The sequence below is a fragment of the Pituophis catenifer genome, unplaced genomic scaffold (assembly GCF_029215685.1).
Source record: "Pituophis catenifer annectens isolate HBS135680 unplaced genomic scaffold, rPitCat1.0.hap2 SCAF_4, whole genome shotgun sequence".
NCBI classification, from domain to species: Eukaryota; Metazoa; Chordata; class Lepidosauria; order Squamata; family Colubridae; genus Pituophis; species Pituophis catenifer.
The window spans coordinates 33,734,741-33,750,810 of NW_027256884.1; the positions used below are offsets into that span (position 1 = coordinate 33,734,741).

Consider the following 16,070-nt stretch of genomic DNA (forward strand, 5'->3'; position numbering starts at 1 on the left):
GAACAGGACAAAACCTATATGAGTCCCACATTTTGTAACTTCCAATGGTCAGCCAGCTCCTTTGAGAGGTTCACAAGCAGGAGATTGAGACCTATCCCTGTCCCACCATAGATGCCTTGTAAGTGGTATTTGGAGAAGAGGAAAAACTCAAGTAAAGAAAATCTAAAAAAAGAAAAAGTTGGGGAGTTCTGTGCTGTGCTATCAGAGAAATACACAGGTCACAGCAAACAAATCAGGTGCAGCAGGTGCCTGATTCCTCAGAGAACAGAAATCACAACACATAAGCATTATCAAACAAATTGACACACAAGCATTAGTTATCAAAGGCACGCATGCCCTGTAAACTATCTCTTCATGTTATAACAATGTGACTCTTCTGGTTCTATAAACATGGGGAAGCCTAATGAATTTCTTATCGTTATCCTTGCGAAAAACAGCACAATGAAGATATCAACGCCTTCTTTAGACACAGGATGGATATTACATAGTAAAGAACGTGAGTCTTGCCAATGTCATGAAGATTTGCTACTTGTAGTTTGACCCTGCTTACTTTTGACACAAGAAGAATGCCACATAGCAAAACAAGAAGTTTTATACAAGGTTGCCAACTACCACGACTGTTCTAGACTGCTTACAAAGTTCAGAGTTTATTATGGATGCCTTCTAATACTACTTCAGGAGTCATGCTCCCCAAACCTTATATCTTTAAGATCAATAGCCCTTGCTATACATGCCCTCCATGAACTTACAGAATCTTTTTTAAAACTATTCAGTTTAAAAAATGCAGGCATCCAGAGAAGAAATGGTGAACTTTTAGCAGAACCTATGACCCCAGCAGAATGAAGAGTCAATGAGTAGACCAGCTCTTTGTAATTTCTTTCCAAAGGAGGAGAGGACTTCAAGTCAGCAATATCCAGTAGGATAAAGTTCTAGAAGATGAAGGAATAGCCATCTTGCTCAAACAATGGTTGGTTTCTTCAAAAGGGCACTGGGTTCCCATACTTCCTTTTTCAATCACTTTTGGGAATTGCTTGTAAACTGCTTTTCACCTATTAGGAAGTTTTGGATTGAGAAATCTGAAAACACCAAATGAGTTTTCATCAACCCTTCGTGAAAAAGTTTTAAATACAATTTTAAAACATTTTTTACCCAATAGCAAAAGGGTGATTAGAACTTTGATTCTGGAAAGTTACAAATGGACAAAGGAGCCAGATGGATTGGAAGTAAAATTTTGGAATTAATTATAAAAATCCTTCCTGTGGGAAAATGCTTCTGTTTTGATTTTTTTTTAAAGAAAACATGATCAGACAGGACTTCAAAAATAGAACATTAGAAGGAACTAGAAGGAGCTAAAAATTAAAATTAAAGGAGAAGAACATTTAAATTAAAATCAACCTACAAATACAAAATGAAGCAAAATATTTTAGCCATGGGCATATTGAAAGATATTTTTGAATAATGGACCCAGAAGTCAATTTAGAGAGTATTAAATAGATTGTGTTTCAAAGTTGAGCTTCAATCAAAGGTTTATAGAAGCTAGACACACTCTTCATTTATCATAACTGTTTCCAGTTGTGTGCGTCTGAACTGGTCTGATAAATTTAGATTGTACCCTTCCAGAAAGGTGAAACATGAAGCTAGGGGGCCAATTAGAGTTCCATAAAGGAACTGGGTTAGCAGCTTAGCCTTTATATCTTTCTTTTTCTTAAAGGCCACTACTTGTTTTTATTGTCTTTAAGGATGACAAGATGTTCAAGGATCATTGTGTTATTTTCCCCTATCTCAGGTGATAAATTGTTTCTTAGCCTCAATAACCTTATCAAACCATGGCTTTGAAATTAGGTGCTGCTTAATCGAATAATTCAAGTCACAAACCAATAAAAATTGTAGTTTTGGCACTAGAGTTTTGTATATGACTAAATGATCTTGTTTGAGATTGGATGACATGAGGGCCAATCAATACTGTTGTTGATTGTCCTTTGCCAATGCCCTCTTCATCTTTCAGATAAGCTAAGAGGTCCATATGGCAACATCTTGCTTGACCTACTGAAGAAATGAAATGAGCCTCCAGGTATGTCTTCCAAGTGGGAGGTTTAAATGGTTGCAAAGGGGGAAATGTTTACTACTTTTTCCTAAATGGGAAAGTATTCTGAAATGTTTCACCTAGAGTAGCAAGTTTATAGTAATTAGCATGTAATTAGGGTTAAATTGAAGTGAGATGGCCATCAAACAAACCAAATCAAATCAATCAATAAATAATTGATGGTACTTGTTCTGATGCTTGCCATAAATGTGAGTTTGCCTGGGTAGTCTCCTATGAAAGAATCATTATTACAAGGAAATTAAACCTATTTCTCATTTTTGCAAGGTAGAATCCAGAATAATTTGATGTTTTAATTTTGGAGATATGGAAAAAAAGGGGTGCAAGTTAAACTGAATTTCTGATTTGGTAGCTACTTGTGGAATTTAGTACACACAGTGTATAATAATCAGGGTCCAAGCATTAAAGCTCCACCCCCATAGGACTATATTAGCATTTGGGTAATCCAACAGAAGGTTGTCAACATAGTTCTGTCCATTCAACACAGATTTCAGCTTTTCTTTGTAATGGAGGGAGGTAAACAATAATAATTAACAATGACCTATTATCCAAACTAAATAGTAGGGCCATAGTCACTTGCTTTAAAGGAGGGGTGTAAGTAAGTGCTTTAAAGTAAGTGCTACTCTCCAAGACATAGATGTGAGGATACCCAAACCACCTATCAGCCATCCTGGCCCTCTGTCTAAGTTGCTCCCTTTTTATATGAATGATCCCATTAAGCAGGAGATCATCAAATGCCCATGTTTCTTGCACAAGAATGATATCCTTGCCATCAGAGGACCAAAAAAATGAAGCCTCTATTACAATATCAGTCAGCAAGATTCCATGTTGGTATTTTTAAAGTCCTTACTGTCTACTGGTCTACATTCTGTCATGCAGGACACTATGAATCCTGACATATCAATGTCCGCTCTATGGTCCTGATGAGTCTCACCAATAAGCATAGGTTCTGAAGAGACAGAATTTGGAAGGTTAGAATTATCAAGAGGCTGCTCATGAACCTGAGCAACTGTAAAAAATAATTTTGATTTTGAGGATTCTGGTCATTTCAGAGGATTGTTGGAATATGGATTAAAAAGAGAAACATTCTTCTTTTCAAGCTCTGCACTGGAGGTTTGTGAATCTGAATTGTTCAAGGCAGCTGTGACAGTGCAGATAAATTGTTCCTCCTCAACAGCACAATCACATTGTTTCCCAAGATGAAATTTATTAACCTGCATAGTAAATTGTGCATTAATGGCTTGGTTGTTTTACAGGTTGTCGTTAAATATTTTCTCAGGCCATCCAGACTTTTCATGATGTCAGCCTAATGTATATTCGACAAGGCACTAAAAGAGTTAATCAAACCTTCTTCTAGTTGTTCATTAGAGAGCTGTGTTGCTATGAGTTGGATAAATTGTTTACATAGATCTTCCCCCTGCAGAGGCTCTGTTGATAAGATGTCCTTGAAGTTGTCTGAGTGGAGAGTTTTACTGTACTTTTATGTGATAAGGTGCCAATACCCTCATGATTCACTGAGTTAAAAGTGAAATGATTTCCTCAGAATGGAAAACAGTTGGAAAATTTGGAAAAGCGCTCAAAGGATTCATTTTAAAGAATATACTACAGCCTGCCCAAATGACAACAGGACTCACTTTAACTGCATCCAGGTGGAAGCCATTCTACCTTTTCTAAGTCCATTGGTTGCCTTTCACAGCATCGTAGCTGGACTGGGTGACTGCCTTTTTAGATCCCATCTGTCTCTGTTTACTCTGTATATGGAATTTGCAGAGTTATCATACTAGTTTGAAGAAACATTTGTCGTCCCCCCCCTCACTTCCTCTTAGAAGACTGATTTCAGGGGTGAGATCCTCCTTTGCAGGACACAATTTAGACCCAAACCATTTGCTTTGGCAGGATGAGTGATTTTATTTGATTGGCTCTCAATAATTTTTCCAAAAGATTCTTACAGAGAATCTACTTTATTTTTAACTGCAGTCAACAAGTCAAAGTTTGAAAGAACAGTCTGTGCTGTCAATAGATTCTGTCTAGTTATAAAATGTGGTGTATTTTGTTCTTTCAGGGACTTAAAATTAGAGCCCTCATCTCCCTCCTGTATGAGCTGTTTGGCTGCTGATCAAACAACAGTCTCTGGAGGGGGAGCATTCACTATCAGAGAGGAGAAAAGCTCTAAAAAGTGTTGACTTTCAATCTTAGCCTGTAGATCCCTCTCTAAGGGGTCATATCTATCCCACAGATGAAGTGAGGTGGCATTATTTACTGGAGAAGCTTGCTTGCTTCTGATATATCTGTCAATTTTCTGTTGCTTCAGAGGCTTAGATGAGGTCTGTGTTGCAGAAGATACCCACTGTCAATTCTTCCTTTTCCCCAAGACTGCAATACAAATGTGCTTGCTGTGAAAAAGGCTGATCCAATAGTAGTGATATTTTTTTTAAAAGTAAAATTGTAAAAATGATTGTTAAGAGAAATCAAGTAATCTAAAAGTAAGTGAATTAAAATACGGGCTAGATAAAAAGTTTTTAGGGGGAAGATCATTATAAGGATTGATGTGTTAGGTCTCCTCACTAATTCCCTATCATAATAAATTGTTCTCAACTAGTGGTGAAATTCAATTTTTTTTTACTACCGGTTCTGTGGGTGTGGCTTGGGGGCATGGCAGGGGAAGGATACTACAAAATCTCCATTCCCACCCCATTACAAGGGAAGGATATTGCAAAATCTCCATTCCCACTCCACTCCAGGGAAGGATACTGCAAAATCCCCATTCCCTCCCCACTCCTGGGGGAAGGATATTGCAAAATCTCCATTCCCACTCCACTCTGGAGCCAGCCAGAAGTCGTGTTTGCCGGTTCTCCGAACTACTCAAAATTTCCGCTTCAGGTTCTCCAGAACTGTCAGAATCTGCTGGATTTCACCTCTGTTCTCAACATTTTATTTAGAAGTAAAACTTTTGGTAAGTTTTACTTATCAAAATGTATATGTAAAACTACTAATATCTGGCATAAAAGTGCTCCAAAACTTTCATGCTCATTTAAAGCAAAGATTTCAATCAATCTATGCAATGTGGGGGATCATAATATTTTTTGAGTATTTCTCAAAAAGAAAGATCTATAAAAATGGACATATAAACCTCCCACTCTCTATACAAAATCTCCCTTGTCATACTCATTTTAAGCCTAGCCTTCAAGTAGGATGAACCTAAGTGCAGATTTTCAGTCCTAACAGTCCTTCCTGTGTGCTTCCAGGAAAAAAATCTGACTGTTTTTTCCAGAGATTTAAGAAACTGAATGTAAACTCTGTTTTCTATCATAATTATTGTCATGAAGCTTTTCTCCAGAACTCTTACCAATAATAAACAAACAAACAAATAAATCCATTAGTCCAAATAGCAGGCTAATTTTGAATTATGTTGAATGCTATGTTAAACTATTTCAACTTATTTTAAATTTTAAATTTTGTTGGGAGTCTACTCAGGGTTTCTTTCTTTTAATGTTAATTAGATTAGCTTAGTAAACCTTGCACACGGTTTTGTATGTCCCTGTGGTGGAATTAACAGCAAACTATTTTGGAAATTAACTATTTTATTACTTTATGCATTCTGTTAATCTTGGTTGATTTTCATGCACGCATTTGAATTAATTGTAACCTAAGGGTTGTGACGTAACCTATACAAATGTATGCATATGCATGTACATACATATACTTGGTGCCATGAGAATGTCCAAAACTGCACAGGCGTATCTATTATGATTTAATCAATTGGGGAGAGGGGTGCTTTGACAATTGCTTCTGCTCCATCCTAAGTAAAACCTGAAAAAGCGGGCACTTTGATTTTTCACACACTGACACCAACAATCACGAGGCGCCTGAAATGTTTCTGTGATTAAGAGTGACTGAAATATTCGGCGCAGGCGCAGTAGGGAAAAGTGACTTCATATTCCGCCACCTCAACGTCGGGTTCTTTCCTTCCGCCGCCCGGGTCCCGTTGCTTTGCCGAAGCAGAGGCTGAAGCGGAGGGAGGGCGGGGAGAAAAGTGGAGGGCCCCATGTGCGCATGCGTGCTGCCGCTGCCAGGAACTGGCCTGGCTACTGTTCCTCCTGCCGCTGGTGGCGCGGCGGGCTGAGGAGGTCCGTGGCGGGCAAGGCGGCGGAGGCTCAAGGATCCCGAGGGTGAAGCTGATGCCTTGCGGTGCCGAGCGCTGCTGCTCGTGGCTGAGTCTTCCCCACCTGGCTGGGGATGCTGAGTAAAGGGACGCTGCTGCGCGTGCTGTCTGCCATCAATAGGAGACGGAGGATGAAGCTGTTGATGGGGCTCGCTCTGGTCGCCTATGTCGTCTGTAAGTGGAGCGGCGGGAGACGGGCACTTCATTCATCCGGCTCTTTCGGGCAGGCCGGGAAATTGGCACGCTTTTTCTGGCAAGGCAAGGCAGGCTGCTTTCCTTGTGCGCGCCTCTTTGCCCGGCCGAAGGCAGCATCGGAGGTGTTGCATGCAGCGCAGGGAAAACACAACAACAACAACACAGAGGAGGCGGCTGGGAGACGGTGCTGTAGCAATTCCTGGGTTGCCATAGGGTTGGGGGGGGTGTCCAATTGCCAGGTTCCTACTTCGGGGGTATGGGTGGTGCAGTCATATTTTTAAAGGGGAAAAAATCCTGCCTTCTGTCTGCTCCGGGTGCTTCCTTTGAAACTTTTCAGAAGTCCAAAAACAAAATTATTTCAGCCTCTGATCAGCTGACCAGAAGTGTCTCTCTGCTTTGAAATTCTTTATGGTTGTGGTTTTGAGTATATTTTCTCTAATTTAGAGAAAAAGAGGTGACGGTTAAGGAACTCACTTTTTCACATCCTCGACTGCTCAAAAAGGAGCACGCCCCACCTTTGACAGAACACAGCCAATATAAATGGGAATCCTGTTTCCTGACTTTGGTTCCTCTTGATATTTTGGGCTCCAATTCCAACTGGTGATTACAAAGCTTTTAGTCCAAGTTATCTAGAGAGGGTATCAAGGGTTAATTAACAGGATATGCTATCTGATTTGCTGGCCGCCAGAAGAGTAGTTGACTAAAGCTCTGAAACTTTTAGTTGCTGTCCAGGTTTTCAAGGTAACATCCCCAAGGTTTGAACTTGATGCATCCAAAGAATCTGCTGTGCCAATGACTGCAAACCTTTTGGGCTTGCCCTCTCAAAAATTTGGAAAATGCCTAACTTGACGCTGCTGGCATGTCATCCCATCCCCAAACCAAAGAGAATCAATTTATCTCCCCTGCATCCAGGCAATCCTAAACAGGGGCACTCAGTGGCAGCACTGCCTCGACTTCAGCACTAGTGCCACCACTGCCATCAAAAAGGCAGTGGTGGCACCTCGCAGCACCATACGCTAGTAACTTTTGGGGAGGGTTCTTGTTCTCTTTCTATTGACAGGCCCCTGCAGCCCACCTGAGGCTGCTACAGGTTGCACAAGGCCTTCGTTCTTCAAGTGGTTTTGGAGAATGCCCTTCCATAGTCCCTGAAGCTCCCCCAAACCACAGGAGAGCACAACCCATTCTCACATGATTTTCAGATGCTCTGAATGCCATGCAAGAGCACAATTCTCTTGTGTGATTTCTGGAGGATCCGGAGGCTATGTGAGGAATACCCCATTCTCACACAGTGTCTGCAACTTCTGAAAACTGCATGAAAATAGGGCATGCTTTTAAGAATATTTGTCAGGTATTGGTGAATGCTGGTGTGTCACCTTTAACATGGGTGTCGTAGGTTCACTGTCATGCTACACTCATGTGCATTCCAGAGGTGGCATGTCAGAGCATGCAAACTCTAGCCATGTTATACTTGCATTGTGACTTTTCACACAAACATAAGGAGAGAACTTGCAGTGTAATATTAAGATAGATGTCTCATCGTTTTGAAGACACTACGGGTTGCTTCAAACACCCATAGCTCTGCACTGTATTATCACCTAAATCACAACTTACTCAGATCTGTACCAATCTTCAGCCTGGTTCTGTCTAGATATTTTTGGAATTAACTTATAATTCCTGTGTTGTGTCTTATGAGAGGAGCCCATATGTATTCTTATCTCATATTTACAAAGACAAGTTTCTGAAGTGTAATAAGCATCCTAAAGAAGGACAACAGTTGATGGAAGGCCAGCATTTCATCCTGAATTTCCAAGAATATCTTTCTTGGGTTGGGAAGTATTGGGCCATCACAATACTTAGCTGCCTTGTTGAAGGTTCTTGTAACTCTATTTTAAACCTTTGTTTACAGTCTGAAAGTTTAAGATCAGGTTGGATAATGTCAGCTGAATCAACATGACAAATATTTAAATGCTATTATAATGTGATTCTTGATAGAAAACAAAATTGATAGACTTGTTTATATACTGGACATTTGTTTTATATGAAATGTATCAGTGGAATATTCTATATTATCAGAAAGAAGCCTAGAATAGCCTTTCCGTCCTTAAGGACAAGATTTACTGGTTCTGCTGAGCAAGAATTATAATCTAGCCTGGAGGGCATCAGTTAAAGAAAGTTGACTTTAAAGGAAGTTTTTTGCTTGCCAATAGTTTTGTAGTATTGTGGCTTTATTGTGTGTTATTTCTGGTAGTCAGGCTTAAGATACTGGTGTCCAATCTGTTTTATTGTACCATAATCGTCTGTCGATCATGTGCTTTTGATATAAACTGTTTTTTTTTCTTTCTTTCAATTGTGTCCAATTCTCAGAGACTACCTGGACAAGTTCTCTGATGTTTTCTTGGCAATGTTTTTTGGAAGTGGTTTGCCATTGCTTCCTTCCCAGGGCTGAGAGAAGGTAACTCACCCAAGGTCACCAGTTGGCTTTGTGTTTAAGGTGGGCCTAAAATTCTCAGTTTTCTAGTTTCTAGTCTGATATTTAACCACTTCACCAAATTGGCTATGAATGAGGACAGTGAATGAGTTTTCGATAGTTGATTCTGCTTTCCATTGATTTTAGGAATTTTGTAACCATGTGTAAGGCCTTTAGTATGTACAGCACCTACGATTGTTCAGTTTTGCATGTTTAAGGGAACTAGTGATGTTTGCTAAATATTTGTGCTGCCTTTTGCAGGATAGTACGGCCTCCATTAGCTATTTATTTGTGATGCAAATGGATCTCTCTCAAATTATCCCCTTAGGTAGTTTGTCTTTGAAATAACATAATATTACAGTGTTGTCAAAAAGTGTCACACAATATCCAGAGGTTTCAAGCAAACCTCTTGGAAAAGGGATATTTTTTAAAAAATGCCTTAGACATACCAGTTGTACTTTTTCATATTACTTAATTACTTGCAATTTGTTTTCCACTTGCCTCCTGTTCATATGAAAACTAATTGTATTTATTTATTTATTGGATTTTTATCCTGTTTTATTATCTTATAAGTAATTCAAGATGGCGAACATGCCTGACACTCTTTCCTCCTCCTATTTTCTCCACAAAAACAACTCTGTGAGATGGGTTGAGCTGACAGAGAGGGACTGGCCCAAGGTCACCCAGGCTGCTTTCAGGCCTAAGATGGGATAAGAATTCTCAGTCTCCTGGCTTCTTATCAAACACCTTAACAGTTTATAATATTTTAAAATAAAAATAATATAAATTTTAAAGCCATCTGTGTTTTAAAAATGTTTAACGACGACTGTATCTTTTATGTACACTGAGAGCGTATGCACCAAAACAAATTCCTTGTGTGTCCAATCACACTTGGGCAATAAAGAATTCTATACTATTCTATTTAATTTTCTCCATTAAAATTGCAATAAATTGTAACTTTTTGGAAATTTATTTTGATTAATACATTTTTTATTAATTTATTAATAAAATAATTTATTAGTAGTAATAATTAATTAAAATTAGCATAGTTCATGTGCTAAGAATTTATAATACAGTTGAAATGGACATCATTTCTCTACTGAACAGAACCAATAGCTGGGTTTAGCTTCTCTCAGGGTCTACCATTTCCATCCCACTGGTGTGTAGTAGGATATCTATAATCTTTGGAATATATGTGTTAGTAAAGTTCAGTATTTTTTACTTCTTTTATATACTGTGAAGTTATGTCATTGTTCTATTTGATATATAAATTAAAATGTAATTATTAGAAGAAGGCGGCATTCTGAAAGCCAAGGAAAGCATTAGTTTTATTCAGAGGGGGCAAAGTGCAAATTCATTTATCAATTTAGGGAGTTACAGATGAAAATGTTTGTTTTTAGAATACTGTATGACAGTTTCAAATGGGCCTTGTGCTTCTGTCTTTCACCATTAATTGTTATTGGTGCTATTTATATATTTAAAATGACCTTGGTTAATGACCAGGAAGTCTGTTTGACCTTAACCCTGCTGGATTTTAGGAAGACACTTCTTCTGCAAGCTCTAAGTTAGAATAGTGTATGGCCTGTCTAATTATTGTATAAGGTGTGGTTTATATAATTCTATTCTCCTGCCAGCACAGTGGTCTTTGAATTTTTCCCCTCTGTTTTTATTGAAGTGAGACATCTTAGAAATTGATCAGATAAAAAAGTAAATAGAAGCCTGTTACCATACCATTCTAAGTAAAAAATGTTCTGAGCTTTAAGCAACTATTTTGAGTTGTTCATGTCCCAAACAAAGCACACTTTTATAATTTTTGCTTGGATAGTGAAAGAAAATGTTCTGTTTCAAGTGTTCCATGTTGGTTTAGAAAGATTTGCACCATAAAGTTATCTTTGGAGTTTTCCTTTCAGTCCTAACACAGTTGGATCAATCATTCCCCTGTTGCATTGGCTTAGGCCATATGGAGAGGACCCAAGGTGATTTTTGCAGTGGCATTTTAAAGGATATGTGGCACAGTGAAAGTGCTATTCCGGATCTGACCATTGCTTTTCCTTCCATTGATCCAGTATCTGAATACCAGAAGAGGGGTGTTTGTGTGCAAATATATTTTTAAAATCCTATAGAAAAATGGGACATCGTGTAGAAAGTAGAAAGCAGGTAGAATGTGAATAGGAACTCATCAAATTCTCAGATAACACAAAGCTAGGTGAATAGCCAACACTTTAGAAGAAAGGCTCAAGATTCACAAGGATCTTGACAGTTTTAAACACTGGGCTTTATCCAACAAAATGCAATTTAGTAGTAAGAAAAGTAAGGTTTTACACAGGCAAGAAAACCCAGATGCACAGGTACAGAATAAGTGGTACCTGGCTCAAAAGCAGTAATAGTGAGAGGAATCTAGGACTGCCCTAATGGACAGTCACTTAAATATGAGCCAGCAATGTGGTGCAGCTGCCAAAAAAAAGCCAATGCAGTCCTAGGCTGCATTAACAGAGAGATAGTATCAATCAATCAATCAGAATAGAGCTAGAAGAGAAGGTATCAAGATCAATGAAGTGTTAATACCACTTCATACTGCTTTCATAAGACCACAGTTCTAATAATGCATTCATTTTTTGTTTCCATGATAAAAAAAAGATGTTAAGATGCTAAAAAGGGCGCAGAGAAAAGCATTGAAGATGATTAGGGAGCTGCAGGCTAAAATATATGATGAATGGTTGCATGAACTGGGTACATCTAGGATAACTGGGTTGACATAGTAACAGTCTTCCAAGTCTTGAGAGGCTGTCATAGAGAAGAGGGACTCAACATATTCTTCAAAGCACCTGAGGGCAGGACAAGAAATAATGGATGGAAGCTTACCAAGGAGAGATCCAACCTGGAGCTAAGGAGAAATTTTCTGACAGTGAGAACAATTAACCAGTGAAACAACTTGTCTCCAACACTGTAAATGCTCCAACACTGGAAACTTTTAAGAAGAGATTGGACAGGCATTTGTCTCAATGATATAATTTTTTTCTGCTTGAGCAGGGACTTGGACTAGAAGACATCCAAGGTTACTTCCAACTCTGTTATTCTGTATTCAGAAGTACAATTTTGATTTGAATGGTCTGTGGAGCTTAGATGGTATTTGCGTATACTTGATTCTATTGTTGCAATATAGTTCAGTGTCTTTAACATTTCTCTAAGTCTTCATCCACAAAGGAACTCTGAAAGTGTCACAATCATCAGGACCAAAAATCATATGCGGTGTGCATATATAGTGTGCTTAGCAAGCCAACAAGGAAGTATTTCCCCGAAAAGTTTCTTATGCTGATGGCTTTGGTAATTGGTTGCTTGGATAATGACTTCTTTGGAATTGTGCTCAAGGGGATTTGAAAAAACAAAAAGATTAATCGATTAGCTTTCTGGGCTTTTTGATATTCATTGTTGCACTGAATTTTGTTCTTTTGTTTGTGGAGACTATAGAATGCATTTGACAATGCAAAAAATTTCTGCTAGTTGGGCTGCAAAGCTTGAGGTGTGTGTGCACTCTTCGCATTCCTGTGTGCTGCAAAAGGATGTTTTCACTTGTTGGTTTGACCTTGTGTGCTGTCACATATCATTCCATTAGCATTTCAGGTGTAAGAAAAAAATTTGCTTTGCTGAACAATGTTGAACAATGCGTGACTTATTATTTCTGTGTGCTATTTAGGACACAGTATAACTTATTAGGATGTACAAAGCAAGGATGATTTTTTAGTTTTCCTGGTTATCAGTTCACTCTTTCTTTTTCTTCACTATTGTTCTCAATCTGCTTGGTCTAAATTATAATCCATCATTTCCTGTTGCAACTAATCGATCAAGACTTGGTTGATCTGGAAAAAAGTGGACCCGCACTTGCAGGAAAATGCTTGGAAGAAAAAAAAAAAACCCAAGGTGAATCCTCAGATTCTGAGCATAGTATATTTGTCAGAACTATATACCATACTATTCCTCCCTTCTGTTTTTCATAGGGGTAATAAGTGCTGAAAAATACATGCATGAATATGTATATTTTTATGACTATTAAGTGATACTACTTTAAAGCGGTGGTGCTGTTGACTAAAACTGGAAATTATTCTGCAGTAAATATAGCCAGATATTTATTTCATCTTGTAAGTAAAGTTTAAAGAATGGTTATCCCCATTCAATCTTGCTGTTCCTAAACTGTTAGATACTGGGTCAAAGAAAAGACAGTGTAGAATCCCTGTGTTTATTGGAGCTCAGCAGAATAGTAGGTTTCTTGGAAGTGTTGGATCTCAGTACTTCACAAAATAAATGTGCCTCCCACCACCATTTCTGAACCTAATATAAGATCAGCTTTGCTGTTGTTGACTGCTAGTTCCAAGGTGTTCACGTGTGAGGGAGTGATGCTGTGATTGCTGTCTGTGCTTGGGAAAAGTAGCTATAGCCAGGCAGTAACACTTCCCACCCCCATTTCTCTCATGCTTTCATACATTCACTCACAAGCATCCAAGCCAGTGTTGCAGCTGCCTGTGATAATTGAAACACACCCTGATGTTTTCAAAGACCTGCCGACCTCACCCCCACTTAGACCCTTAGTTTACAGAAACAGATGGTAAGATAGAGTAGGTAAGGGTGTAGGAGGAAAGGAGACTACAAATAACATATTGTACAGACTAGAGACAGGAAAACGAAGGCGACATTTGGAGATTGGCAGCTATTTCAAGCAGGCAAGTCCATTCCCAGGACCAAGCTATGGTGAGCTTCGTATCCCAGTGGGAGTCCTGACTGGAGCTTTGCCAGGAGCTTGGTAGCAACCAGAAAAGAAGCAACTGCACTGAAACAGCATCACAGCCCCAACTAGTGTAAGTACCTTTGGAAAAAAGCAAATGTTGTATACTACATTAGAGAATGTAGGATTTATTATTTATTTATTTATTTATTTATTTATTTATTTATTTATTTATTTATTTATTTATTTATTTATTTATTTATTTATTTATCAAATTTCTATACCGCCCTACTCCCGAAGGACTCAGGGCGGTGAACAGCCAAGATAAAATACAGATAATACAAATATTAAAAATCCCTTAAAATTATTAAATATTTTGGCCGAAACACAGATTAAAACACCCAATTTATAAAATCACGAATTAAAAAAATTTAAAAGAAGAGAATTAGGCCAGGATTAAAGACATATTTATGTGCAACATCACCTTGCAAAACCTCCTAGGGTGGAGTTCACCCAAAACAGTTGCCTGTTGCTGGGGAAGTTGTGTGCTGCAATAAAGCATTTGCTGTGCTGTGCTGTGTCCTGTCCTTGGAAAGAAAAGAGCCCTCACAGCATGTGCCACTTTCCTTCTGCACCATACTAATTCTTGACCAGTCAAAAATCGTGTACTTTAAATATGTATCACCATAAGTCATCCCCCATTTTAATGTAAACTTTAAAGCACTGCATTCATTTGACTGAAGAGGTTGTGAACAGTTGCCTGTTGCTAATGACTATAGGGAAAATGAATGCCCTGTTGGGTCCATGTATCACTCAAGGAACCAAAGATTGGTTTCTTTGTATTACCTGTATTGCCTATACAGGACACAGACAGGCTGAAGTATAGAAGCTGAATGCATTGCTTCTTCCCTTCTCCAGCTACAACAGAAGAGTATAGAGTTGTGTATGGTTCTCTCTTTAGGTTCTCTCTCTTTCTCAGGATAAGGTTACTTGGGTCCTTAGATCATCTTTCCATGCAATCATTTTGTATGGGATTTTTCTGTTTTTTATTGTTGTGTTACTGCAGAATTTTGAATCATTGATCAGCTTACTAAGATAATATTCTCAAACACTTTTTGTAGCTTGTCTTTACAATATGCCCTCCTTCTGGAAAGTTATTCTTCTAGCAATTACTGGTTTCTATGAACACTCTGTATAAGGGTAATAGCTTTTGAGAGCTTAAGAATATTGATTTTGCTTCCCCCAGATGGATTACAATGCCTGCTATTGCTTTCTTACAAAATGTTTTAAATGTTTTATAGTCTCCATGTTTATTTCCTTGACGTTGCTATTAGTAAAAGAGTCTCTGGCTGTTTCATGTTTGGAATAAAATAACTCAGCATAATGCATAGAGTATCCTAGATGTAGTTTTTAATAGCAGAATAACAGAGTTGGAAGGGACCTTGTAGATCATCTAGTGACTAGTCCAACCCCCCGCCCAAGCAAGAGACCCTACACCCGTGATGGCAAACCTATGGCACACATGCCAGAGGTGGCACACAGCGCCTTCTCTGATGGCATGTGAACCATTGCCCCAGTTCAGCTTTGCTACACATGTGCACGCGCGCCGGCCAGCTGGTCTTTGGGTCTCTGCTGCGTATGTGCAGGGGGCAGGGCACATGTGCGGCACCTGTGCACGCATTGCATTTTGGCGGTTTGGAAACGCGCTTTGGGCACTCGGTCCAGAAAAGGTTAACCATCACTGCCCTACACCATTTTTGATAGATGGCAGCCCAGTCTCTTCTTGAAAGCTTCTAGTGATGAAGCTCCCACAACTTCTGAAGGCAAGCTATTCCATTGGCTGATTGTTAGAGTTGAATAAACCACAGTTCATTTTAAATATTATATGTATTTTTTAAAAATGCTATGAGAAAATCATTGCTCAGTATATGAATTTTAATTGCAAAAAAAAAAAGGACAATTAGACCTTAAATCCTTGTTGGGCTAGATATGTGTTAGTGAGAAAAGTCAGTCTTGATCATGAAATGCATGTAGCTTTTTAAAGAATTTGCATGCCTGTTAAAGTGAGGTAGAAAAGTTATGCTTTTATGCTGTTGCAAGCCAACCGGAACTACTTGGGATAGTGAGATGGGAGGCATGTAAATTTGATAAATAAATAAAAATTGTGTTCGTTAATATTAAATTATTAGAGTGGAGGTGAAAACAGGACTTGGAGATCATCCTATTCAATCTCTGCAGAAATCAGTTCTTAGCAATTGTTTTAGCTTTTCGGCATGAAGATCTTGCCCTTAGCTGGTCTTTTAGGTCTTCCAATAATAATAATAATAATAATAATAATAATAATAATAATAATAATAATAATAATAACAACAACAACAACAACAACAACAACAACAACAACAACAACAACGAATTAACTTCAGCCAAG

General features: G+C 38.5%; 1 protein-coding gene across 2 annotated transcripts in view; it reads left to right on the forward strand.

Moving 5' to 3' along the window:
• The first annotated feature begins 6,187 nt into the window (after nucleotides 1-6,187).
• Nucleotides 6,188-16,070, forward strand: part of UXS1 (UDP-glucuronate decarboxylase 1) — a 51,190-nt gene continuing 41,307 nt past the window's right edge. For both annotated transcript variants that reach the window (XM_070943285.1, XM_070943283.1), the window contains exon 1: nucleotides 6,188-6,437. In XM_070943285.1, coding sequence (XP_070799386.1) covers nucleotides 6,338-6,437 — 100 coding nt within the window. In that variant the 5' untranslated portion in view covers nucleotides 6,188-6,337. The remainder of the gene's footprint in view (nucleotides 6,438-16,070) is intronic.